At 38.7% G+C, this 24780-nt stretch overlaps 5 protein-coding genes across 10 annotated transcripts; 2 read left to right on the plus strand and 3 right to left on the minus strand.

Moving 5' to 3' along the window:
* Positions 1-896: 896 nt before the first annotated feature.
* Positions 897-5504, minus strand: LOC147288226 (G-type lectin S-receptor-like serine/threonine-protein kinase At4g03230). 3 transcript variants are annotated; one of them, XM_086241375.1, is made up of 8 exons: positions 3956-5490; positions 3141-3647; positions 2764-2847; positions 2473-2663; positions 2099-2309; positions 1730-1967; positions 1456-1606; positions 897-1352 (listed from the first exon to the last, which is right to left on the minus strand). In XM_086241375.1, the coding sequence occupies exons 1-8, from the start codon at positions 5280-5282 to the stop codon at positions 1047-1049; spliced, it is 3015 nt and encodes a 1004-aa protein (XP_086097501.1). In that variant the 5' UTR covers positions 5283-5490; the 3' UTR covers positions 897-1046. The 3 variants fall into 3 exon arrangements, with proteins under 3 accessions (XP_086097501.1, XP_086097500.1, XP_086097502.1); XM_086241374.1 differs by having other exon boundaries at positions 2764-2922; positions 3956-5489; XM_086241376.1 differs by lacking the exon at positions 897-1352 and having other exon boundaries at positions 1469-1606; positions 1694-1967; positions 2764-2922; positions 3956-5504.
* Positions 5505-6932: 1428 nt separating this feature from the next.
* LOC147288227 (uncharacterized) lies at positions 6933-8416 on the plus strand. Its single transcript, XM_086240554.1, has 2 exons — positions 6933-7794; positions 7916-8416. The coding sequence occupies exons 1-2, from the start codon at positions 7258-7260 to the stop codon at positions 8177-8179; spliced, it is 801 nt and encodes a 266-aa protein (XP_086096680.1). The 5' UTR covers positions 6933-7257; the 3' UTR covers positions 8180-8416.
* A 3902-nt stretch (positions 8417-12318) lies between these two features.
* FH (frataxin-like protein) lies at positions 12319-14568 on the minus strand. Of its 2 annotated transcripts, XM_086241797.1 has the most exons (5): positions 14216-14563; positions 13854-13926; positions 13682-13729; positions 13499-13593; positions 12319-12587 (listed from the first exon to the last, which is right to left on the minus strand). In XM_086241797.1, exons 1-5 carry the CDS (start codon positions 14443-14445, stop codon positions 12458-12460), a joined length of 576 nt encoding a protein of 191 aa, XP_086097923.1. In that variant the 5' UTR covers positions 14446-14563; the 3' UTR covers positions 12319-12457. The 2 variants fall into 2 exon arrangements, with proteins under 2 accessions (XP_086097923.1, XP_086097924.1); XM_086241798.1 differs by lacking the exon at positions 13682-13729 and having other exon boundaries at positions 14216-14568.
* Positions 14569-16086: 1518 nt separating this feature from the next.
* Positions 16087-19845, plus strand: LOC147288229 (Outer arm dynein light chain 1 protein). Of its 3 annotated transcripts, none has more exons than XM_086242035.1 (5): positions 16087-16358; positions 16834-17281; positions 17368-18658; positions 18802-18948; positions 19083-19845. In XM_086242035.1, exons 2-5 carry the CDS (start codon positions 17231-17233, stop codon positions 19706-19708), a joined length of 2115 nt encoding a protein of 704 aa, XP_086098161.1. In that variant the 5' UTR covers positions 16087-16358; positions 16834-17230; the 3' UTR covers positions 19709-19845. The 3 variants fall into 3 exon arrangements, with proteins under 3 accessions (XP_086098161.1, XP_086098162.1, XP_086098163.1); XM_086242036.1 differs by having other exon boundaries at positions 16896-17281; XM_086242037.1 differs by having other exon boundaries at positions 16090-16358; positions 17386-18658.
* Positions 19846-22016: 2171 nt separating this feature from the next.
* LOC147288230 (universal stress protein PHOS32-like) lies at positions 22017-23218 on the minus strand. The gene is made up of 2 exons (XM_086241130.1): positions 22329-23218; positions 22017-22238 (listed from the first exon to the last, which is right to left on the minus strand). The coding sequence occupies exons 1-2, from the start codon at positions 22990-22992 to the stop codon at positions 22228-22230; spliced, it is 675 nt and encodes a 224-aa protein (XP_086097256.1). The 5' UTR covers positions 22993-23218; the 3' UTR covers positions 22017-22227.
* Positions 23219-24780: the final 1562 nt, after the last annotated feature.

The raw sequence follows: 24780 nt of genomic DNA on the forward strand, positions 1-24780 counted from the left end.
CAAAAGAACAGAGATTATTTTCAACTTAGTTGACTCTCCTAGAACCAAATCAACATTACCCTTCAAATACTAGATCATATGCTCTCAGATCCTAAAGAAAAATAAAAAGTGTTTATGCTTTCATTGAGAGGGCACTGCAATAGTAATATGCCATGTGACGAACTTATTTGAATTATTGGAAAGGCAGGCAAGCAGGACAGCCAGGTCAAGGAGGTGGTCCCCTGGCCTTTGTTTTCTTCCTCTTTTGGTGAGCAAGAATTCTAACTTCTAAGACACGGTTACGCGGGTTTCTATATAGGACTGAAAAAACATCTGCCGCTGTTAACCATTCTTTTAATATGATGATAGAGACCCATGAAGACCAATGTCGACCTGCGTGGTTTTTTAATGGGTTTATGACACAGAAAAGGCGCAATAGCTTCAGCTTCCACATCGATCCAAAACCTTAATTTGGGGAAAAGAGAAAGGAACTTACAAGTATTTGCCTATTTGGAGCATCGGAATGCCAAACCAAAAGCTCTGATTTTGTTAAGGACAGACAGCATACAGCCAGTCAGCCACACACAAACACAACTGACCCACGACCACCAAACAGGGAGCCTTCAAGTTCAAGCCATATGATATGGTGGGTAGGGTTGGCAATTGAATTGACTCAGTCTTTGGCTTAGTTCAATCCAATTATTAATGGTATAAAATAAATATTAGTTCTGTTAACTATAAGACATACTACTAATTTGATTATCTATGTTGTACGACAAAAACCTCGTAGAAAGCGGATTATGCTGATTCTAACTGCAACTACAAATTTAGTTGTTATCCTTAAAGGTAACAAATCATGTTTACATCTTTTTGAATAATTTCATGAGGTATTAAGCGCTTAGCTTAATAGTAATATATAAATAAAAATTTAATATTAGAATCTCGAAGAAAAAGACACATAATGAGTCAATATTTACGACTAAAGTACAGAGGGAATTTTACAATTATTGCGGAGAAGTATCCAGAAATGGATACATCAATTAATCATTCATGCATTAATTATCTAATTATCTGCCTTCTTCTAGGGTTACAGTTATTTCAGCATGTGTTTCCGATGGCTTACTAGAAGAAGAAGCTGTGCTGGAATTGCCTCTCCTTACGGCAAAGGCTGGTTCTTTAGGAGCTGGAGGGATTGCAGTTTCACTGTCAAGCATGGTAATGACATTTGACATGGTGGGACGATCACTAGGGTCCTCTTGTACGCATAAGAGCCCAACATTCACACACTTAATAAATTGACTTTTGTGACAACTTTCATGCAAAGTCATGTCCATTAAATCCAACACCTTGTTCTCTGTCCAGAGTCTCCATGTCTGAGAAAATTAATGTTAAAGTCCAATATGGATATGAAGAATTCAGCACACTTGCATTACCATGGCCAAAAAAACAAAAGAAGAAGTTTAAGCACACACTTACATCACTTAGAAGGCTGAAAGTTTGTTTGGACTGATAAAATGCTGTGTTCTTCTTTCCACTGATTATCTCAAGAAGAACCACACCAAAGCTAAAGACATCTGATTTGACTGAGAAAGTTCCATCTAATGCATACTCCGGAGACATGTAGCCACTGTATTACAAATTATAAATTATTAGTGTAACAGTCAGAAAATTATGCAGGCACAGAAGTAGTTTCCTCTAATGCAATTTGTGCTACACTGTTAGAACCATCCACCTTGAAAATTGTACTTACTAAGTTCCAACTACTGTGTTTGTATTGGACTCAGTTTCTTTGCCTCCAACAATCCTCGCCAAGCCGAAGTCAGATATTTTGGGATTCATCTCCTCATCTAAAAGAATGTTGCTGGTTTTCAAATCTCTATGAATGATCCTCAATCTGGAATCTTGATGAAGATAAAGAAGTCCTCGAGCAATTCCCAAAATGATGTTGAAGCGCATCTCCCAATTTAGAAACACTCTTTGTGTATGATCTTGCAAAGTTGCATTTTCCATTTAGAGAAAAGATTAGTGGCCAGTTTTGATAGATCAGTAATTAGTCAACCAAGAAACAATATATCATGCAGTAAAAAATGTTTGAAATGAGGACTAGCTAGGAACAAACCAAATATAAAGGAGTCTAAGCTTTTGTTAGGCATGTACTCATAGAGTAAAATCTTTTCCTCTCCTTTCATGCAATATCCTCTGAGTCTAACAAGATTTCGGTGTTGAAGTTTGGCAATCAGCACCACCTCATTCTTAAATTCCTGTAAGCCTTGTCCTGAAACCCTTGATAGCCTCTTTACTGCAATTTCTTGACCTCCAAGAAACTTGCCCTGGCAACAAAATCCCTTTCACATAAATTTACAACTATGTTCTAACCATAATCACTTGACATGAACATGAATGACAAACAATCTTTCTTATAGATAATAAAAAATAATTATTGCTAAGGTGACTCAATTGCTAGGAAATGACAAACAAGTATTCCTAAATTACCTTGTAAACAGGCCCATAGCCCCCTTGTCCAAGCTTGTTTGCATCTGAGAAATTATCTGTAGCATCTTGTATGCTTTGCAAATCAAAAAAGGGTACATCTATACCTTTCTCATCTTCTTCCTTGAACTCACTTGTGTCTATCAACTCTTTGACTCGTCTTTCACTATCAAACTGTCCTCGACTTATTTGATCTAATACATGGAATTGAAGAGTTTTATTCGCATTCATTAGGAACAGTTCTACAGATGCTCATGCATAGAGTTCACAGAGTGCATATAGCAAAGTAGTTACCTCGTTTCTTGGTCATCTTTCTTCTCCATATATAAATAGCAAAGATGCATGTCAGAAAAAACACGCTTATAACCACCGCCACAACTATCAGAGACAATGGCATTTTTTTAGTTGAATGTTCTTCTAATGGAGGTTTTAATGACTCTTGAATATTACCTTCTACAAGAAAGCAAGAGAAACAATCTACTTGTGAATTATTCTCAGTTTAAAAATCTTGGCTAAGGGATTTGAACATCACAGTTAATTAGAACAAATAGAAATATGAACAAAATGATTTAGCTAAAAAAATCTTCAGCAGCATTGTTCTCAACATAGAAATGTTAATTTGCAGCAAGAGGCACGTCAATGCAATTTCATGCCTAACATGACATTCTCACCTCGAGTACAATTCAAGTTAGTGCCATTCCATTTAAAATTTGTATTGCAAAGGCATCTTTTCTTTCGATCTCTTGCAGGATTGCAAGTTGAATGTGCCCAATCCCTGCAGTCTGTAGATTTAGTACACGTTGGTTCGAGTGGTGGCTCCCAACCCATCTCTACCACATTAGACCCTCCGGATGAAACATGATCGAAACTAAACTCTCTCAGGTCAGCCTTGCACCAATTGATTACCTTATATGGCAGCGAGGGGTTGAGCTGCTGAATTGTGCCTGTGTTTGTAGGATCACAATTATCCACATTTTTGGCTTGGATGACAAATCTTTGTGTACTTGGGCTAATGCCAATAACTCTATAGGTCTCATTCAGTCCCACAAAGCTAACCTGGCCCGTGGCGGCGTCACAGTTGAAACGGAAGTACATGGGATCGCCACAATCCAGTCTAGTGCTCAGGGGATAAGGAATCATGGTTGTGCCACAAGGCTCGCAGGTTCTCACAGTTGATTCTGCACAAGGTGTAATTTCTTGACTGTCATAAATGAACTAAGAAATTAGCATTACCTCATTTATGTTCACTTTAGTAAACTCATGCTTGTTTTCATGATGATTTTCACAAAAGTTTAACTGGGAGATTAGCAACAAATAGAATCATGCTACTTATTTTTCTTAAAAGTTCTTGATGCTATTAATAGTACCACTATATTACATATGACAGATGTTGTGTCTATGCTATGTGAGACTAATCTTATTCTTATTCGTAGCTTGCATCGAGCCACATAACCCCACCCAATACACACAAAGAGAAGAGCAGTACCTAAATCGGACGAGGCAACTCGAATAGAGAGGTTGTGGCCACCCTCACCATACTCTTCTTCAAGATTATTTAGCTCCATCGACCATGTCCAGCACAATGGAGTCTTAGCAACACGATCCCTTCGAGTGCGGTTTTCAGCTGCGGCATATGAGTAAGCATGGCAGCAGTTCTTTAGGCACTCGTTCCTGCATTCTGTTTCATTGTTCACAGTGAACGGCGGATCAGCTGGCTTTCCCACTTTCATCATCTTCAAACTCAAGAAGATGTCCTTGTCACACGTTGGCAACTTTCTTACGCATCCAGCTGAAAACTCTCCAGAATCCCATTTCTCTACGTATTGGGGCTTGAACCCCGGCAAACATTTGCACACCAATGGTTCATTATTTCCATTACAGCTGCCAAAGTTCCCACAAGCATTAAACACACTGCATCGGTCTCTTGGCTCTGACCAATAATAATTCCACTGCTTCGCATCCTCAATCCAAGTCGAAAACTGTAGCTCCCCAGTATAATGCATCACCAATCTTGTGTAATTGTAATCCCATCGTTTCGGAGTTGTATGATTGTAAGGGTTGAATCCTTTTCCTGGACTAATAGGAGGTCTGCCCCTAGTACTCTTGCTGAAATTTGATAGTAAGTAAGTTATTACAGAAGGCATTTCAATTGAGCTCATAAACTCACCTGGCACTCCATCTTTCCAGTAAGGAATCGACTTGTTCAAGATGATAACCTGGTTGTCTCTGTTTTGGTCTAGTTTGAAGTGGAAGTTCCCAATTCCTGGGTCATCTTTTTCTCTCCACGAAATCAATGCTAAGTTTTCGTCCATTTCCATCCCAGGAATGAATGTATCAGTTGGATTCCGAAAACTCTGCCACAAAATCATTCCCTCATCATTATCATCGGTTAAAACCAGGTTCCCAGAATCCATGAGCTTCACCGTCTTAAGAGAAGAGGATGTTTGATCAAGCTCTGTTGACCAATAAGACTTTCCAGTAACATTATCCCACACCCGGAGGTAACCTTCATGGATTGCAAGAATTCCAGTGGAATTGAAAGGTAGTGGATTTTCTCTGTTGGCAACCCAGACATATGTTGTTGGACTCAGATTGCGATACCATATGCCAACATATCTTCTTCTATCAGTAGTAGTAGGTGTTGGGGTGAAGAATCCCAGTTCAAATTTTCCTCCAGCTGAAACAAGACCTTCTGAGCCATCGTGGCTAATCGAGTTTCCATCTGTTAGTGTATCTCTAGCAGTAGCATAGCACAACCAGAGTAATGCATACGAGAAGAAGATGGAAGATAGCTTGCCATTTTCACCCATCATATTCTAGCAGCCTTCACTTGTTTCCCTGCAACAGCTACATTATCTCCCTTCAAATAACCCATAAATTAATTATACCGAGCAAGAAAATGAGATAATACACCAGTGGTTAATTGATGCTCTCCAATTTCCAACTATAGAATAAAGATGTCATGTACCAGCCAGAGCAGAAAATGATAATTTTGTAGCAATCACTAAATGTTGATGTTCCATAAACTCATGAGCTGAATGCTTCAAAAGTAGCTGTTCCATTAGTCAAGGTCGTCTCTCGAGCTTTATTTATTTATTTATTTATTTTTTGGCCACTTGCGTCTAGACCTTTGTTTAATTGTTTCATCTTTTGTTTTTTTTGGGTCCACTTCGGCACTTTACTTTCATTTCTTTCCCTCTTAATTTTGTTCTGCTCCATATAAGCTACTTGTCACGTACTGATTTCCTTATATTACTGAATATAGTTTCACATGCACATGGATTAAATTAGTAATACTCATACCTCCTTGTCATGCATGCAAATTTTTTTTTTTTGTTGGACTCTGTTGACCTGTTTTAGGTGATTCTATGAACACCCTAAAATTGTCTCTTGACACCCTTTTTTTTAAACCTTCATCAGCCTCTTAAGTTTCCTTGTTTCTCTCGGCCCAGCATTGTTAATTTGTTGTGCCAGTGAATTGACGTCGTGTTGTGCAGCCCACGGACTCGGTTTCTTATTTGGGCTGTACAGGGAGAGTGAATGAGACTGCCAAAGAGAGTTTTTGTTGAAATTATTTGATTTGTAAGCTAAATAAAAATTAAAAAATAATAAAAATGGTTGAAACCATTTGATTTGCAAAATAGTTATAACATCAAACTGTAAACTAAGCATTGAGGGTACTGAATTAACTGTTTTTTTGGTTGAATTGTGTTGAATTAACTTGAAGACACTCTCATGTCAGTTCAAAAAAAATACAAAAAGGAAAAAAACGACGAGTCGTGTTGTTGCGAGAGTAACAGCAAGTCGTTGATTGATTCATTGGTTGACTGACGACTTGGGGTGGACTGGCATGTTCATGTTGGGCGCGTCGGCTTTTCATGAATCTTATGATTCTTATCTTACAATTTCTCCAACGATAGGAATTAGGGGAAATGATTCGGAGGCGCGAAATGCAGGGTTGAAAATCACACGAGTGAGCCCCCCCGGACCCAACGACCAGCGTACACGTAATGAACAGGGAATCGGTGGCAGGTGCAACCCACGTGGTTGGGTAGTCCAAATCACGCCACGTAAGCGAATAAAATCTCCATTCTCGTGCAACAGGGACGACACGTCAGCAGAAACAGAAGGCTCCAGAGTCCAGATAAATATCCTGTACCGAGCAAGGAAGCAAAAGACAAAAGGACCCCCCACTCCCCCAAGGGTATTTATTGACCACAGAAGCTTTTGTTCCCTCACAAGCCAACACCTGGCGCTACGAAGCACCACAGCCATAGCCTTCCCTTTTCTCCTTTCAACCTATGGACCCTTGGTCCTGTTTTCTCACACAACCCAAGAGCCTCTGGAGCGGTGGAGCCTTAGCATCCGTTCCAATATGGGAAATGACTCAAATACCCTTTCATAAAGTTCGATACAAAAATATCGAACGGCGTGTGATCATTTGTAAATTACACTATAAACAAGTTTGGATGTTCTGCACCAATAGAAATTCAAAACTGAATGGAATGTAAATTCGCATGCTCATTCTTTACGGTTAATTAGATGAGGAGTAGTTGTGTCAAAAACAAAGAACCGGAAATGGTAAAATCGTGATTTAAAGGAAAGGGAGGGTTGTTTCTATAAATGACGGCAAGTTGCCCCTTTACTTTCTTTTTCTCTTCTCTCTTCTTTCCCACGCATCCTGTACTTGCAGAACAGAAGAGAGAAAACAATCCCGAGAAAATACCAGAGAAACCGAGAGAAAATCCTAAGACTGTAGCTGGACTCTGAGACGAGAGCGAGAGAGAGATGAAGGGCTGCGAGCTGTGCCAGCTTCCCGCGAGGACCTATTGCGAATCGGACCAGGCGATTTTGTGTTGGGACTGCGACGCCAAGGTTCACGGCGCCAATTTCTTAGTCGCCAGGCACTGCCGGAGCCTCCTCTGCCACGCATGCCAGGCTCCGACTCCATGGAAGGCCTCGGGTCCCAAGCTCGGCCATACTTTCTCGGTGTGCGAGAGCTGTGTTGTCCGAGATGGAAACAGAGGCGGAGAAGACGACGAAGAGAGCCAGGGCGGCAATGATAATGAATTCGACACGGATAATGAAGATGACGATTCTGATGGCGATGATGATGATGACGACGATGTTGATGTTGATGAAGAAGACGGAGATGTTCAGGTGGTGCCGTGGTCTTCTTCGACGCTGCCTCCACCGTCTGCGAGCTCTTCGAGTAGCGAAGAGGCTTCGAGTATGTCCAACAATAGCGATAGAGATGGTTCTGAAACGGTCTCCACCGTTTCTTTGAAGCGATTCAGAGAAAACGCTTCCGATCTTCGCTCTCAGGTAGACTCTTTTTTTTTTTTTCCCTCTGTTTTCAGTTTTTTATTTGATTTTTCTGAAAATTATGCATTTCCGTTTTCTTCAACGGCTAAGATTTACGCGTATTCATATAATCATATCACAGGACGATCTCGAACGTTCATCTCCTCAACGGAGGTACGGCTCATCAGCTTTGACAGCTCCTGCGGGTCGGTCCGGAACTGACGGCTCCTCCGCAACTTCAGTTGACTCCTTAAGACCTTCAAAACACCTTAAAATCGATCTAAACGGGCCGGGTCTGCCATCCGCCCCCGTTACGTCGCTGAGGAGATATCGCCGGCAAGATAGCCGTAAGCTTAGTGAAGGATCTGAAGCCGTTAATCATGATCACGCTTCGAAGCCCTCGTAGCCCTCCGATATGAGGTAGTTTATGCTAATTAATCACTTTAAACCTCCTTTCTGAGCTAACAACAGTCCCAACTGATCTAGATTGGGTGATTTGACCAGTAGTTATTAATTTGTATTAGTCAGACGATTTATTTGATTCTCGTATTTTAACTGCGAATGTAATTCTTATTCTTCATGTTTATGTCATGGGTTTCTCCTTCTTGTATGGAAATGGAATCTTTCTAGTGTTTTGTTTTAATATATTTCCCGGAATCATAATTGATAATTCTCATCATAAAGGTAATTAAAAGGAGAACATTTCTTCTTTGTTCTTTTTTTTTATTATTATTAAAAACATTTTGTTGCCAAAAGTTTTTCACGCGTCTTTGGAAATTTAGTTTACAACCGTAGAATGGAGCACATAATGTGTGGTGCAGAAAGATTTCAGAGAGCCTCCATGGCGTGATGGCCCCTCTGTGTTAGGAGAAAATGGCAGGTGTCAGAAAATGTCTATGGCCCAATTCTATTGCAAGCAAGTAAACCATAGTCCATACACATACCCATAGCCTCAGAAAGTCGTAACCCAGTTAGGTTGTAGCCAGCCAACCCATACAAATATACAATACAATCCTTGTTGGGTGTCCAAATTCCCAAGCTCTCCTTTGCTCCGTATGCTTCGCGCTTTTCTGCACATTCCTGTATGATACGGAGCTGTTGAGATTGACTGGTTCTTATTTCTGATATTAGTTGAGGCCTAAGCTGGTGGGTCACTTTTAGTTTTAGCAACAATATTGATTGAGATCAATTTGAGCATCTCATAGGCTGCACCCAATCCACACCCAATTAGCTTCTCAGCTTTTATTAGGCACGCTCATGTCATAACTTTTGTTCGTTTTATTAGGTGAAACCCAAATTGGTTTCTTCATACTTTTCCTTTCTTGGTGGTTAACACTTCAAGAGTGTGTGGTGGTTTTGAGGAATTCATAATTCTATTCACAGTGGTCATGTAGATATTTGTAGGTTTATTTATTGTTTTCTTAGCAAATATCCCAGGTTATGACCTTCGGCGAAAGTTGATTAACGGAGAAAATGAAGTTTAGCATCTTTCTGATCTAATCTTTTGAGAAGATTAATAATGCCCGTTTATAGCCGGCCATCACATCAAGTGGGGCAAGTGTTTTGTGCAAGAATTCAACTTTATTGAAACCGGGAAAGCCCCTATTATATGGCTGATAATCAGAGATTAATATAAAAATAACAAGAATAAAGCTCCAAGTAAACAGATTGAGATTGTGGTTGAGAGAGGTTCTCCACAGACCACATGCTCATCAACCAATGATAATAATCTAATCAGTGTTTTAAAAATTGGAGGTTCGTTTTTAAGGGTTGTTACTCGTTAGTAATGGAACCTTGTAAAAGGGGGTGGGTTGCTTGCTTCTTCTTGTGGTGGAGAATGATTTAGTGGCTTTGAAATTTGAGGAATGGAATGGGTTGTGTGGTGGTGGTGGTGTGTAGTTGTACTGAAATTTGTAAACCACTGGGAAGGTATTGATTGATTGTACTAGGACTAGTAATACTAGTAGTAGAGGGTCTTTATTGATCTTAGGATTCTGCTGACCATGACTTCATGAAGAATGACTCCATGACAGTGACAAAAGAGTTCTTTTTATTCATTGGCAGTGGGAGTGACAAATGGGTGGTTATTCAAGCTCGTAGGTACTTACACTCCTTTATAACATTTTTTAAGCATCAGTTTGGAGAGTTCGTTTATAGGACAATAGTTATATGACATTCAAATACATCTGATCACCCCAAAAATATATTCAAATAGTTGTATGGTAGAATTGTTCTACTCTTAAATAAATTTCAACACATGAGCTCTTAATAAAAAAGGAGACTGAGTCCTCACTACACCAAAAAATCATTGACAAATTCATAATACTTATGTGGGTAAGAGTAGAACATGAATCACAGAATAGTGCAAATAGCACTCTCTTGTTGGAATGATATACCTATTTTTAGGAGCAAATAAAAATTCTCTCAGTTATATCTTAATTTTCAATTTTCAAGTTTTTCGGTAAAATGTGGTTTTGTTCCACCTTGAAGTCTTGAACAGTGGAGGTGCATTTATAGGATGAATTTTTTTTTTTTTAAAAAAAGCGATTTTCGTCCCTAAAAAGCCCAAACGGGGCTTTAAATCACTTCTTATTTCTGGCCGCCCAATCGCTAATTCATATTTGAGGGGGGATCAACCAACTACAGAATGCAACAATAATTGGGTTACTCAATGCTGCTCTTGCTTATTCTCATGTGGTTGGCTAATATTAGCCTAGTATTGAATTAGAATACATCACTATTTTTGCCCCTTTTGGCTGGACATGAACTTTCAGCACCTGCTAATGGTGCTACAGTTTAATTGCAACAAATCAGAATCCAAAATTAAATAAATTAATGGAAGAGTATGATTGAGATGCTAATGGAAAATAAGCATGTTAAACACGTGATTCGCTCAATTGTTGATCTCATTTTCACGTGTATACATTTATAAATTTGAGCATCAACATGCAATAACTGTTTTATTAAATTGATAGGAGCCATCCGATCTCAATTCTAGACAAGCTCATGCATTCACATTTGGGGCATTTTAGGGTCCGTTTGGTATCATTTTCAAATGCCCATTTTCATTTTCAAAAAATGAAAATGACAGAAAACATGTTTGGTGGCCTATTTTACTAAATAATTGAAAATGTTTTCTAAAAACATTTTCAACTTTTACACTGTAAGTCAGAAAACGTCATTTTGACGTTTTCTATTTTTTGTTTTCTATTTTTCCTATACTATCTTCTTCTTCCTCCTCTCCCATAGACCTCCGTCCCATACTATCTTCTTCTTCCTCCCTCTCTCCCGCATACCTCCCTCCCCTCTCCTTCCCGACCCTAACCCAGCGAAACCCAACCCCCATCACCGCCCCGACCCCAACCTTGACCGCCGGCCACTCTCTCTGCCTCATTCTCTCTCCCCGCCCCTCTCCTCTCTCTCTCTACCACTAGCACCACCGAAACCTCCCCTCCTCAACCCCAGCCCCAACCCCGAAACCCAACCCACCCAGTGAAAGAAAGCCAACCCCTCACTATCTCTCCTCACCCCTCTCCTCTTTCTCTGCCGCCCAGACTCCAGCCCATTGAAGAAGCCAGCCCGAGTTCAAAAAGTCACCTGGCAAGGAACAAGTCCATTGGATAGAAACCTTGATTCAGAGGTCTCAAGATCTTATTTTTAGGATGTGTAGAGAGAGAGAGAGAGGATGAGGAGATTGGGGAAGAAAGGTAGAAGAAGAAGACGGTGGCAAAAAAGGCATTAATTCAGAGTCAATACGTCTAGTGTATATATGTAATAAGCTTGCCTTCCACGTGTGTGTCATTTACGGACAATTTATTTTTTGTTTGTTTGTTGGTTTTGATGTGCCTCTCTCAGTGTGGGTATTTGGGAAGATGAAGAATAGGGGGAGAGAAAAAGAGGAGGCCTGAAAATGCAGTTACCAAACACAATTTCTCATTTTCATTTTCTCATTTTCTGTAAATTCATTTTCTCATTTTCATTTTGCAAAAATGTTTTACAAAAATACTTTTAGAAAATGATACCAAACGAGCCCTTATATGTCAACCAAATATTTTTTTTTTTAGTAGAATAAGCAGATTAATTTTTGAGCAATGCTTGGGTCTTCATATTTGAGACCAACTTTGTCCTCATGGCCAATCAAATGAACCCACCATAATTAACCGTGAGGATAAAATTGGCCCTCAAACATGAGAACCCAAACATTATTCTTAATTTTTTACGTCAACTAGAAGCTACTTCTTATCTATACCTCCGGGAGCGTTACAGGAGCCACTTTATTTTCAAATATTCAAATTACCTAAATGCCTTCTCTGCAAACAAAGGGACAGCTTAATCAAATGCCATGTCCTAATTCTATGAGCAATTCTTTGCAACATGCAAAGGACACTTCCAAATGCTCATTTTTCTGCAGCGACTCCAGTATTTGTTTAATACATGAAATGACGAGGTGCTTGTGCATTTCTCCACTTGCAATACATTTTTCTTTATTTAGTAAGATTCAAACGAATAATTTTTCTGACAATAACTACTCAAGATAGAATGATAGATTACATCTAAACAACATGACCAATGCGTCTTTCTGAGAACTCCAAAAAGTGTTCTGGAACTGATACAAAAAAATTTACCAGTACTGAAATTAATTTCCAAGTGAAACTCTCTATTATGTCCAGACTTTGGCAGCGGTTTACGAAAGGCTGATGGGTTCACCACACAGTTGCTCCAACTCACTTTCTAGAAGTTTCAATAAATGAGCTTTGGTCCTCCTATAAACCCAAGCTTGAGCATTCCGATCCCAGTCAAATCTGAAAGGACCACTGCATGAAGAATTTAAATCTTTCAGCAAAAAGGAGAAATTAAATAAAAGTTGTGCAAATAAATTAATATAAATCCTGATCATGAAACACCTCAGCAGTGGAAATAACCTAGATGAAGATAGGAGAAAAAGCACAAATGTCTATCATGGTTTTACAATACTTCAAAACATTGTAAAGCATTCCTCTTTAGTAAATACAACGCTGAACAGCCACTTGGAATCAAGTTCCAAAAAGAAAATGGCCACCAGACTGAAAACATGTTATGCATCAAAGGAGTGCCAAGAAAATTTGGCACATGGATGATGGTAAACATCTATGCACCATCCAACTGAATAAATCTTTCTCTCAATTCCGTAGAGCAATCACCATCAATAACACCAATCAAGCCTTCACCATAAAATTCGACTCCTCCTTCAAAAACCATCAATCCAAATCTGCATCTTGTGTTTCAACCGCTCATTCCTTATTATCAACTATTCTTCAATTTATTTCAAATATGGACCAATCAACTTCCTAGCACAAGGCTTCAAACTTAAAAGTCCTTGTATTATGAGAGAATAACAATTTTAAGAACAGACTTTTGGCTATTTGGCATATCATTGAATCTCGGGTAAAGCCATTATTTGTGTTGACTGTTGAGGATATATCCAAATAGTGAATGAGTTTAGTTAGAGAAGGTAAAATGCCAGGTCACTAAACTGCTCATACAGAGATGGTAAATTTAGTTCACATGCAATCCAAATAATGGCATGGCATGAACTATAAAACCAAGGTATCAGAAAGCTTTACACACATTTTGAAAGAGCCAACATAGACTCGCAAAAATGCAATAATAATTCGTGGATGTTAACATGCTACACAGTATACTCAAACTCACACTAGAAACCAATAAACGACAACACAGAACATACCTCACTGGGGATGACAACCAAATTTGTCTATTTGGTGTTTGTTTGTTCAAAACATAGGTGCCCAGATCCCCGAGTTTTAAGGTCAACACCTCATTCTGCCAAATACAAACTCAATTAATTTCCACAATTATATTACTTTCCTAATTACTTCAACAACTCTAAACACCAATCAGCCATTCTAACCCCATAGTCAATGTCAAAGCCATCAACTTGAACACTATCTCCATATTCCTGTCCAAATAGGCAGTTAAAAAGAACAATAAACAACAATAGAAAATGTGTATGAAACATGAATTACTAGAATGCATACTTGCCATATTCAGAATACGATAAATTCATGGAAGGAAAGAATTACCTCAAATTTCTCTTGAAGGTCATGTATTGTAGAATCAGCTAGCCGGTGAAATTCATCCTCCTGCAGTAGAGCACTGTATTCACATTAATTATTAGCAATATGCATTTTCAGCGACTTAGAAAACAACAATTTCAACGAAGGTTCCATTTCCACCATTAAATTTTAAAATTTCAATCAATAATTTTAATAAATTCTAATAGATGATTAACAACTAAAATACAGTAAAACAAATTATCTAAGCTTAGTTGAAGCAAATTTACAACTTCCTACAACGTCTTCCAAAATCAGAAATTTCTTTCTATTTTCCCTATGTTTCTCAGCAACCAAGCAGAAGCTAAACATAATGAAGAATTGGCACTTACCTATAATCGATAGCGGCGGGGACTTGAGACTCGTCGTCGAGATTCAAAGGGGGAGAGCAGAAGCTTCTGGAAGCGATCCAAGAACGAGGTCCGTGACTGTTCTCAGAGAGGTGAAGAGATCTCGAAGCTTCTAGAAGATACAGACACGACCTGTAGTTCGAGGAAGAAGGAGACGATGGAGGTTTGAGAAGCCTCGAAAGCCTTCTCAGTGGAAGCAGCTTTGAAGCCATAGCATCAGCAAACAGCTTCTCTCAAGGCTGAGCTTGGCTGCTTCAGCTTGACGTCGAAGATGTGGATGGGCCTAGGACAACGTTACTCAGCTTAAGCCCTAATCTGCTATCGCGTATCAAACTGTGCCGATTATGGGCTCATTTGATTTGGGCTGTTGGAGAGCCCATAATTAATATTATAATTTAAGATGAAAAAATGAATTTTTTTTTTAAGCAAATATTATTATTTTTTGTAGCTTGAAAAATGAATATTATTCGATGCCGCCTAATATTCTAAAGCAGTGGTGTTGAAGCTGCCTTTGCATTGGTATTTCCTAGATGAATATGTATATTTTGTGATTTTTTTTTTGTGGGTATATATTAATATTTTGTCATTACAAGTCATAATTGTTCCAGTATTAAATCTTTGATCATGCAAGAGCTACATACCACTTAATCATAAAACAAACGAGTGGAAGAAGGAACAGAGAAAAAAAAACGAGTGGAATAAAAGGAAAAAAAGAAAAAAAATAGATTGCTTGCATGTTTCTATGGTTGTTAAAATTCGAAAGTCCAATTGAATTTTTTAATTTGTTGTCAGAAAAGTCCAATTGAATTGATACTCTCAACCTAATATGTGGGTTCATAAGCATAAAGGTGGTCCAGACCTAGTAATGAGGGTGAGAGAGCAACCAGATCATATTAAAAATGGATTTGAAGCATCACCTTCCATCTCCCATCTTATTACTTCCCATGAAATGTATGACAAATAAAGGGTTCGAGAAAAAATGTAACCAATAAAAAAATGAAGATGTAATTACCATACTTTCTTTAAGGTTAAATTTATTATTAAAATTATTTTAAATAATATGAATATTTTTTACATTTACTATTTCTTTTTTGCTGGTAAAAAGTAATTCTCTTTTAGCAAACAAATTTATTGTTTTGAGATTGGATAGTGGCTACCTTTCCTCTCTGCTCATGCATGCCATTACATCAAAAAGAAAAATAAAAAAATTATTATTCAATAACATTCCAACAACTTTCTAATTTCCCTCTATTTTGCACTGAACTCAATCAAAAGCCAATTTTCCCTTTACTAAATCTCATGTTCTTACATGTTTCACATAAATTTCATGGCATTTCATATGTAACATGTAAGAACATTGAAAAAGAAACCCATGATTTTACCCACACCATTTACTCAATTTATTATGGTCCACAAATATAGATTATTGTTTTCCTTCAAAACTCCTTGTAATTACAAATTATTTTTGGGTTGGAATTTCTAGTTTCAGATTTCAACAATTTTAATCAGTCATCTCCATAAAACTATAAAAGGAAGCTAATCTTGAACCGCACAATCATTATTTTCCAAAATGAGTCTGATGGGAAAACTGCTTAAACCAAATTAACTAACCAAAAGGTAGCATTTATTCAAAGGTTAAAAGAAATATCGCGTTTCCGTATGGAGCATGAAAAACAGGCCCTCACAGCTCGTGGCGCGTTTGTGGACGCAAATTCTCTACAAGCCACAAATAATGAAACAGATTACGGAACAGAATCAAATTCAGTCGGTTTCCATGTATTTTCCTTTTCAACTAATTTTGTTTCTTTCTTCCTATTAATAATCGATTTCCATATTTTCTGTCATCTCATACAAATATTAAAGAAAACAAAATCAGTGCCGTTGATTTCGGTCTATAAATCCCAGCCAAGTGCTTAGGGTTGGTTGGCGTTAGCAGCTTTGGCCTTTACCGCACGCCGTGCATTTCAAAACCATGTGTTCAGTATAAATATACATGAATAGTAACATTAGCAAAGTTCGCAATTTTCTCTCTGCTGCACAAGAAGAAGAAGAAGAAAAACAAGGTCTTTGTTGCAGCATATAAGAAAAACAAGGTTTTTATCTTATACAATCTGGCTAAGAAGAGGTCAGATCTTTGTTTTCTCTACTTTTCTTTTCTGGGTTTCTGATTTTTGATACCAGAAGCATGCTTTTGTTGTTTTCTTTTGACTTCTGTTTTGTTTTCTCCAATGGGTGGTTCTTGATTGTCGCCAATTCCAATGTCAATTATTCTTTCAGGCCCTAACCAATTATCACAAATATGCTGCAATTTTTGTTTAATGTACAAGTATGATTTTTATTGTCCCATCTAATCATCTGAATGAGCAATGCATCTGATTGAAATTGAATGATCTTTATTGTTTTTCATTGAATATAGTGCAAGAATGAGATTTTACTTCATTTTTTGGCTTGGATTCTTAGAAGTTTCTATTGTGCTACACCTCAATTTGAATGTTGAAATTGCCATGCAATTTTGTTCTATTCCTGTATTATTGCGCTGGGGGTTACATATACAAATACCTTCAAGTCATAGTCTTTTGGTTTTTCCCTGTGTTTACCAGGCCAACATCTCTTCTGCATGTTTGGGTTTGGATTCTCCTAATTGACAAAGATTTTCTTTCAGTCTGGCCGCTGCAACCAAATTAATTTCTTCTCGCACCTCTAAGAGGGTGTGGGGTGATAATGAGAGAGTGATTTTGCTTTGTGTTCTAAGGAGATCAAGATCATCACACATTTGGAGATTGTGCCGTGTTTCAGTGGGTTTGTCGCTTGATTATGGCTAAGGCCAATGATGCTTGAATCCTCGGAAGCTTGATGGTAGTTTTTTCAGCGTACTTAGCAAGAGCATGCTGTTGATACAGGCTTCCACACAATAATGAGCACAATAGTTTGTCGTTGATAGTTTTCAGTGTAATCAAAAGTAGTTCATCTGTTGATGTAGCTCTCCTGTTGCCACTAATGGTTAGGTTTTCATGTTTCCAAGGTCACATCCATAGCCCCAAACCTAAGGTAAGTGGAACAATCATCATTTGGGTCATTGACACTTACGATTTATTATGACTAGTTTGATAATTCATGGTTATTTGACCCTGTAGTCTTCTTTTTTCAAACAGAAAGCTTTTCAACCTTCTTTAGAAGCGATGCATAAGACATTACAAGATTGTTCTCACAATCAAGCTTTGAAGGATTCATCTGGAAAAGCATTAAACATATCACGGGCAGAAGGATTATCTCAAATTAATAGCAGTTTAAAGCATGTATCTTCTCTTGAGCCTGATTGGAAATCAGATGATATTAAAAGCAACTCCATTGATGAAAGTGACATCAAGGTTACTCAGGAAGGGCGCCTTATAAAAAGTCGGTCACTGGGAAGTGCATTATACCTGGAGGGGGAGGTTTCTGCAAACAATGGCACTGAGGATGAAACAGATCAAGGATTTTCTTGTGATGCCTCTCATGATCAGAATGGATCGGTGGTACCAGATGGAAGCAGGGACCGAGGAGTAAGCCCACCTGAACAGTGTCACAGAACTCCTGAGTCGGACTACTTGCAAGTAAGTTCTGGAGCTGTCAATAATGAATCAATTTTCTCAATTGGAGAACCATTACAATCAGAAAAGGAAGGCCATGAAAATTCTGATACTCCATTATCTGGTGAGTGTGCTGCTGACTCTGGTGAACTTATTCCTCGTAGCCCAAAAGCGCTTGTTAAATCATGTTCTTTGCCAAACATCAGAGATTCTACTCCACCTACTGGGGGGCATTCTCATATTAATCATTTAGCAGTGCATATGAATCATTCAAGATCTTCCCAGGACCTACATGTCTTAGGGATGAGGAGGAAAGAGATTTCAGTTTGTGAGGTTGAAATGCAGGTAATGCAAGAACAAGAAAGGGATTATATCTTAGGTGGAGCTGAGAACCATAATTTTGAAAACTCCATCGATGATGGTAATGATTCTTGTAACTACTCTGGTTTAGCAAAAGACTGGATAATGCCGGTTACAGATGAGGTAAACAGGGCGAAAAGCCCCCAAGGAGAATCCTCATTTCACCATTGGGATGAATTGCCAAGCAAGGATTTTAAGATTAAGCGTATTGAGGAGTGGGTTAGTGATCTTCATATTAGCAGCCCATTGGAAGAAACAAATGTGTTGTCTCAATCTAACGATCAGTTGAAGAGAGATTCCAATGACTTAAATGGTTCAACTGCTGCTAAGATGGATGGTAAGGTCACTCCCGGCATGGAAGCTGCTAAAAGATATATATCTTCTTTGAGTGCAGCTGCCACCACAGCTCAGCTGGCAAATCATGGATTGGCAGTGATCCCATTCCTTAGTGCATTTGTAAATCTGAGGGTGCTCAATATATCAGGAAATTCCATAGGTTTGTATCTCTTACAAAGCTTCATCTGTCCCATTTGAATATTTATTTCTATTCCTATAGCATGCTTTTGCGGTATGGTCTCATTCTTCACAGTTGATCAGTTCTTTATTCTAATTAGCATTCCGTTTGTATACTTGCTGCAGTAAGGATAACTGCTGGTGCTCTTCCTCGAGGACTTCATATGTTGAATCTGTCAAAAAACAATATTTCCACTATTGAAGGTCTGCGTGATCTCACTCGACTTCGTGTCCTGGACCTGAGCTACAACAGGATTTTGAGAATTGGACATGGTAAATACACATATTGAATTATATATTCATGAAGTTGATGGCTTTCTTGTTGTACTCTATTACCTGTGTATGATAACTCTTAGATATTCAGGTGATAACTTTTTTCTTTTCCATTTATCTAAATTTTTTTGAAGGCCTGGCTTCTTGTTCCTCTCTGAAGGAGTTGTACTTAGCTGGAAACAAAATCAGTGAGGTGGAGGGTCTTCATCGCCTTTTAAAACTGGCTGTTCTGGATCTGCGTTTTAACAAAATCTCGACAGCAAAGTGTCTTGGCCAACTTGCAGCTAACTACAATTCCTTGCAAGCCATCAGCTTGGAAGGAAACCCAGCCCAGAAGAATGTTGGAGACGACCAATTGAAGAAATATCTGCAAGGACTTCTTCCCCACCTGGCTTACTACAACCGGCAGCAAATCAAATCTAGCACTTTGAAGGATGCTGCAGATCGGTCAGTAAGGTTAGGCATTAGTACCCACCAGTTTGAACGTGGCCTTAGACCAGATCATAAGGCTACGAGGAAGGGTAGTCATGGTCTATCTGCTCACAGGCCATCAGCTTCAACAAGTCACGGTCATGGAAATCAATCTGTAGTGTCACTGAAAAAGTCCAGAGGCAGGCATGGGAACCTCCCTCCAAGTGGAAATAAAGCAACAACCCATAGTCGACATCACTATTTTGACCTTGGCAGCAAACTTATGAACCTGAAACAGGATCTCTCCATGCGCAGGAGTCGGAGTGAGGGAACTATGGCAGCTATGTGAGATTATTTTCATGCTTTATAGTGAGTGGTTCATACATAACTTGGGTTTTGGTTATGTGGATTTCTGTGCTTGCATTATGTATTACTTGTGATACTTTATATTCTTGTGCTTCCTCACCAGCCTGTTATATTTTGGTACATATTTGAATTTGCTTTGGAAACGCATAACGTCTCCTTAGTGGGTATCTTCCTATTCAAAGATCTTGTTTGTGTGAAAATTGTCTCATCCTGTCGTGATTTATAGTAGCCACCCTGCCAAGTTTGTAACAATTCTTTTAACCTATCCTGCATCTGTCATAGCATTCACCTCCTAGTTTTATACTAGGGTTGTTCGGCTTGCAATCCGAGAGTTGTATACAATTTGAAAATTAGGATTGTGTTTTCAATATTTCTAATATCTGAAAATAAGTTTGATATTATATTTGAAAATTATCAAGACTTTAAGAAAGCCATTCAAGAATCAAGACTCCAAACTTATTGTTGTGGGAGGAGCCAAGCACAAAAGCTGGGTATTTGCTTGCTAACTGGTACTGAAGGGTCAAGTTTGCTGGGGTTTTAGGCTTCGTTTGTTTCACAGGACTGTCTTGGCATGGACTAGCTATCGGGACTGGCATGGACTAGCTTGGCATGGACTAAGCTAGCTAAGAACTGCTTTTATGTTTGGTGTAGTGCAGGACTAACAACCTGGATAATGAAAATAGTCTTGTCCTATGTTTGGTGCAGTGCAGGACTAACAAGTTGGAAAATTAATTTTTGAAACAAAATCATAAATCTCCATATTTAATTTTTAAAATAATTAAACATATTAATTATAAAAAAATTTCAATTTAGTTTGAAGACCTAAATAATTAAATTATAAAATCTCTTAAAATAGTTTCAATGCAATAAATTGGGGTGACCACTTTTAAAATGCTATAACTTTCTTATTTACTGTTGAATTTTTTGAACAATTCCAATATTGTTTTTATGACATTGTAAAAAATGCATGAAATTAAACAAATTTGGGATCCAACCAATTCTCTCTACACTGATTTAGTGATTCCCAAAGAAGCCCAACTCCTCGGGTGCAAGTCTGATTTTTGTTTTAACAATTTAATAATGATAAAAAGGGAAAAATAAAAAAGAGATAAGAACAAAACCCACCAAAAAAAATTGGAAATAAAAATCAAGAAATTAAAGAAAATAAAAACATGAAAAAAAAAAAAAAAAAAAAGAAAGGAAACGAACCCAGAAAAATCTCAAGTCATCCATTCTATATATCAATCCCCAAAGAACCCAATAGATCAAGGCAATCTGGTGAGAGAGAAATTAAAGAAAAAAAAAGGAAAAAACACAGAAAAGCCATCAATTCAATATATTAATCCCAAATAACCCAGTAGATCAATTCAAGCCAATCTGGTCCACAGAGAAAGAGAGAGAGGTTGAGAGAATTTGAATAAGAATATCCCACAGTGATCAAGTTCTTCTCGTCCCAGTAGATCAAGTTCTTCTCGTCGGTCGCCGTAGATCTGGTCCCAGTAGATCAAGTTCTTCTCGTCAATCTGAAAGCCAATCTGGTCCCAGTAGATCAAGAAATAAGAATTTGAAAGCCAATCTGGTCCCAGTAGATCAAGTTCTTCTCGTCGGTCGCCGCTGCCCACAGTGATGAAGTCGCCGCTGCCCACTTTCTCCTTCAGTTTGTTCTCGATATGAAATTGATGAAGTGTGTTCTGATTTTTAAGTTTGGTCTTAGGTAGACCCATCTAAGGAGGTTCTTAGCTAAACCTCCACATTTTCACGGATTTCATTAAGCCCACCTAAGAAGGCTGATTTAAGTTGGAGAGGATTCACTAAGCCTCATTTTTTCTAATCCTAAGCTCACCAAACATGGGCTTAAAGTCTTAACTAAGCCAGTCCATGTTTAGAAGGTGAAACAAACATGGCCTTAGAGTCCTGGAATAGAATCCTTTCCATTTGCAGTTGAAACGGATAGGATAGGGCTAGCTCGAATAGTTGAGAGAGTGTGCGGTAATAGGTTAGGACTATGATACGTTAAGAGTTTGATGTCCTAGAATGTGACCAAAAAAACGGATGAAATAGCCAAGTAATTAACACTCAAGAAAATTATTCACTACTCTTCCTTTCACATGAGAATTGTAAATCCTACATATGAAACCATGTATATTGAAGAAAGGAACAATGCTTGCTTGGAGAGTAGTGAATAATTCTGAGTGAAAAGATGAAACTTGAAGGTAAAGGAAACATAAAATAGACAGCTGACTTTGAAGAATTGTCAATGAATGCTCAAAGAATAGAGAAACTGGTTTAGATAAAACAACAGAGAATTGCCTTGGATTAAGCTTAAATAAAAACAAAAGATAGAGAGTGATTATAGAGACACCAGCACTATATATTACAGAGTAATTGACACCATTCATAATTACAAGGCATACATCCATGATCCCCCAACAGGAAAACTTTACAAAATCCTCAAATTTCCTTTGCAGCCACCCTTCAATCTTCAAGCTATCCTGCTTTGCCTTAATCAATTTCTGCATAACAGAAAATTCATAGACTGCATGAGTTTCAGCCGAGCAAATAAATTGTAAATAAATATCCAAAAATCCAAGCAAGTCCCAAACCTTGGGGTTCATCATCGGAGGCATCAATGTACTCCGGGTCCTCCTCGAGCACCGGGTGCAGCTCCACCAGCTTGGCGGCAGCGCCGGCATCGGCTTCACCGTCGGTGTCATCCGGATACCTGACGACCACAACGGGACACACACAGTGGTGCACGCAGTAATCAGTCACACTCCCGAGCTTGCCCTTGTTGGCCCGCTTGGCGACGCCGGCGCCGAAGCCTCGGCTCCCCATGATGACGACGCTGAGCCTGAGCCTCTCGACCTCCAAGCAGAGGCGCTCCTTCATGTCGTGGTCCTTCACTATGTGGATTTTGAAGGGGATTTGGGCCTCCACCAGGGGCTGGGCCAGGTCCGCCGCCTTGGTCGTCGTGAAGGTGTCGAAGTCGTCCTCCAGTTTCTGCTGGGACTCTTCCGAAACGGCGTCGTCTCCGTGCTCCACGGACCCCCAGTCGGCGCCGTAGAGGACGCTGGTGGAACGAACATGGAGGAGGACGACGGCGTCTCCGGGTCGGAGGTAGTTGTTGACGGCCCATCGGACAGCGAAGGCGCTCTCGTCGCTCAAATCGACGGCGATGGCGACCTTGCGCTGGGCCCCAGAGGTCGGGGTGGTGGTTGGCGGGAAGCGTGGCGAGGACGGTTGGACGTGTACGGCGGGTGGGTTCATGTCGGAAATTACTGTTTAGTCCTTGCCTACTTCACTTTAACAAGTGATGGAAGTTTCGGGAAAGGAGTATAAAAGAGAAAACTGTCGAGTGAACGAAAGAAGCGGAATCGGAAGGAATCGCCTCTCTCAGTTTCTTACAGCTCCTGTGGAATATGCCATTGTCCACTGGCGACGACTGACGAGTTTAATTATATCTTTTATTTATTTATCTATTTTTTTTATATAAATTATTTATCTACTTTTTACTATGAATGACAGAATGAGGCCTTTGATGAGACAAATTGGCCATCATATCATTGAACTAACAATTATCTGAACCATTAAGTAAAGGTCATGGATTCATTGGTGGAGAGAAAAAACGTTTCATTTTTCATGTTCCTATTATTTGGGCCTTTTTGGCCCACATTGCAACAAAAAACAAATAAGGTTGCTATAATTTGCAAATCGATGTAACGATTTGTGATGATTGATGATGACATGTCTGTTTTGTTAATTTATACGCGTGTTGCATGATTTGGATGTCACGTTATTATATAAACCAAGGTTTGTGTAACTTTCTAATTGTTGTTATTATGCATGCGAAACTATCATTTTTATTAGTTGATTAAACTAGAAATAAAAAGCCAAAAACAAAAAGCAAAATATTGATTGTCCACGACTGTGAGTGAGGTTTGAGGACCAAGACATGACCGGCATTTCCTTGAAGCTAACCTGCTTTTTTTTGCCAGCTTGGGGTAGAAAACAACTCTAAGAAGCTAAGAGCTAGCTAGCTATCAAATTGTCAATTACAACGAAGCTGGATTAGCTGTAAGTCTCTCATAGTCATGTCCATATCAAATAAGTAATCGGTATTGGATGACAAAGACAAGTGCAGAAAAAAAGACAGTAATATATATATATATCTTCAATCTTAATTAATACATGTTTTATGTTGATCGTTCGGTCAATTATTTAATGTATTCAACTTGAAATGACATTTACCCCAAATAAAAAAGTGAGTGAATGTATGATATTAAATATTCTTCAAGAAGTCAAAAAAATGTGAATTCTCGTCATGGATGCATGGTAGTAAATATCTTTGGTAACTTTCGTACTTTCGTTTGTGGCCTATGATTTCTTGTTTGAAACGCATTAACGGTGATCTTGGTAAGAAATTACTTTTCGCAATCCCATATTGATGTTAAGAGTATGCTTTCTTTTTTGGGTGCTTTCAGGGCCTGAGGCCCAACAACAAGAAACAACTACAAAACAGCCCAGGCCTGCTAATATTCTAACAGAGAGGCCCTGCGAAAATGAGGAGGGGAGCCTATCCATGCTTAAACCCAAGTTTGCAAAACTATGATCCCCATTCCCCCATTTCAATTTTTTTTTTTTTTGGTGTCAGAATTTTCAAAATTTCTTATATCCTTGAATCTCTCAAGTCTCACCAATGACTTGAATAGTTGAATGTTTCTTACAAATGCTTTTTCAATTTTCAGTTAGTCTTTCGGTCTACCAATTAATGGCTACCAACTATCCCAAAATTTATTGACAATGATATCATCTTTTTCTGTGCTCATGGAAGACCATAAGAAGAGTCGAAGAGACCAGAGGTCAAGATGGAACCTTCCAACTTGTTACATACGCAGGGCTGATGACCCATATATATGTAAGCCTTTATTATTGGACTGCCACTCAAGTACAAAGGCAAGTTGGAACATTTATTATGAAAAACAAATGAACGGCTCATATTGCTTCTCTGTGAACCCCAGTGGTGATTCTGGTGAACTCCCAGTAGCCTCAAGTTAA

Source organism: Dryas octopetala, chromosome 4 (assembly GCF_963921425.1).
Source record: "Dryas octopetala chromosome 4, drDryOcto1.1, whole genome shotgun sequence".
Taxonomy (NCBI): Eukaryota; Viridiplantae; Streptophyta; class Magnoliopsida; order Rosales; family Rosaceae; genus Dryas; species Dryas octopetala.

Coding starts and splice junctions, on each gene's coding strand:
- LOC147288226 (XM_086241374.1), bottom strand. CDS start 5,282: ATGATGGGTGAAAATGGCAAGCTATCTTCCATCTTCTTCTCGTATGCA. Junction 3,648..3,955: donor AGTTGCCTCGTCCGATTTAG/GTACTGCTCTTC, acceptor CACCTTGTGCAG/AATCAACTGTGAGAACCTGC. Junction 2,664..2,763: donor AAAGATGACCAAGAAACGAG/GTAACTACTTTG, acceptor TCCATGTATTAG/ATCAAATAAGTCGAGGACAG.
- LOC147288227 (XM_086240554.1), top strand. CDS start 7,258: ATGAAGGGCTGCGAGCTGTGCCAGCTTCCCGCGAGGACCTATTGCGAA. Junction 7,795..7,915: donor CTTCCGATCTTCGCTCTCAG/GTAGACTCTTTT, acceptor ATCATATCACAG/GACGATCTCGAACGTTCATC.
- FH (XM_086241797.1), bottom strand. CDS start 14,445: ATGGCTTCAAAGCTGCTTCCACTGAGAAGGCTTTCGAGGCTTCTCAAA. Junction 13,927..14,215: donor CCCGCCGCTATCGATTATAG/GTAAGTGCCAAT, acceptor ATGTGAATACAG/TGCTCTACTGCAGGAGGATG. Junction 13,594..13,681: donor GCTTTGACATTGACTATGGG/GTTAGAATGGCT, acceptor TGTATTTGGCAG/AATGAGGTGTTGACCTTAAA.
- LOC147288229 (XM_086242035.1), top strand. CDS start 17,231: ATGGTTAGGTTTTCATGTTTCCAAGGTCACATCCATAGCCCCAAACCT. Junction 18,659..18,801: donor TATATCAGGAAATTCCATAG/GTTTGTATCTCT, acceptor TACTTGCTGCAG/TAAGGATAACTGCTGGTGCT. Junction 18,949..19,082: donor GATTTTGAGAATTGGACATG/GTAAATACACAT, acceptor ATTTTTTTGAAG/GCCTGGCTTCTTGTTCCTCT.
- LOC147288230 (XM_086241130.1), bottom strand. CDS start 22,992: ATGAACCCACCCGCCGTACACGTCCAACCGTCCTCGCCACGCTTCCCG.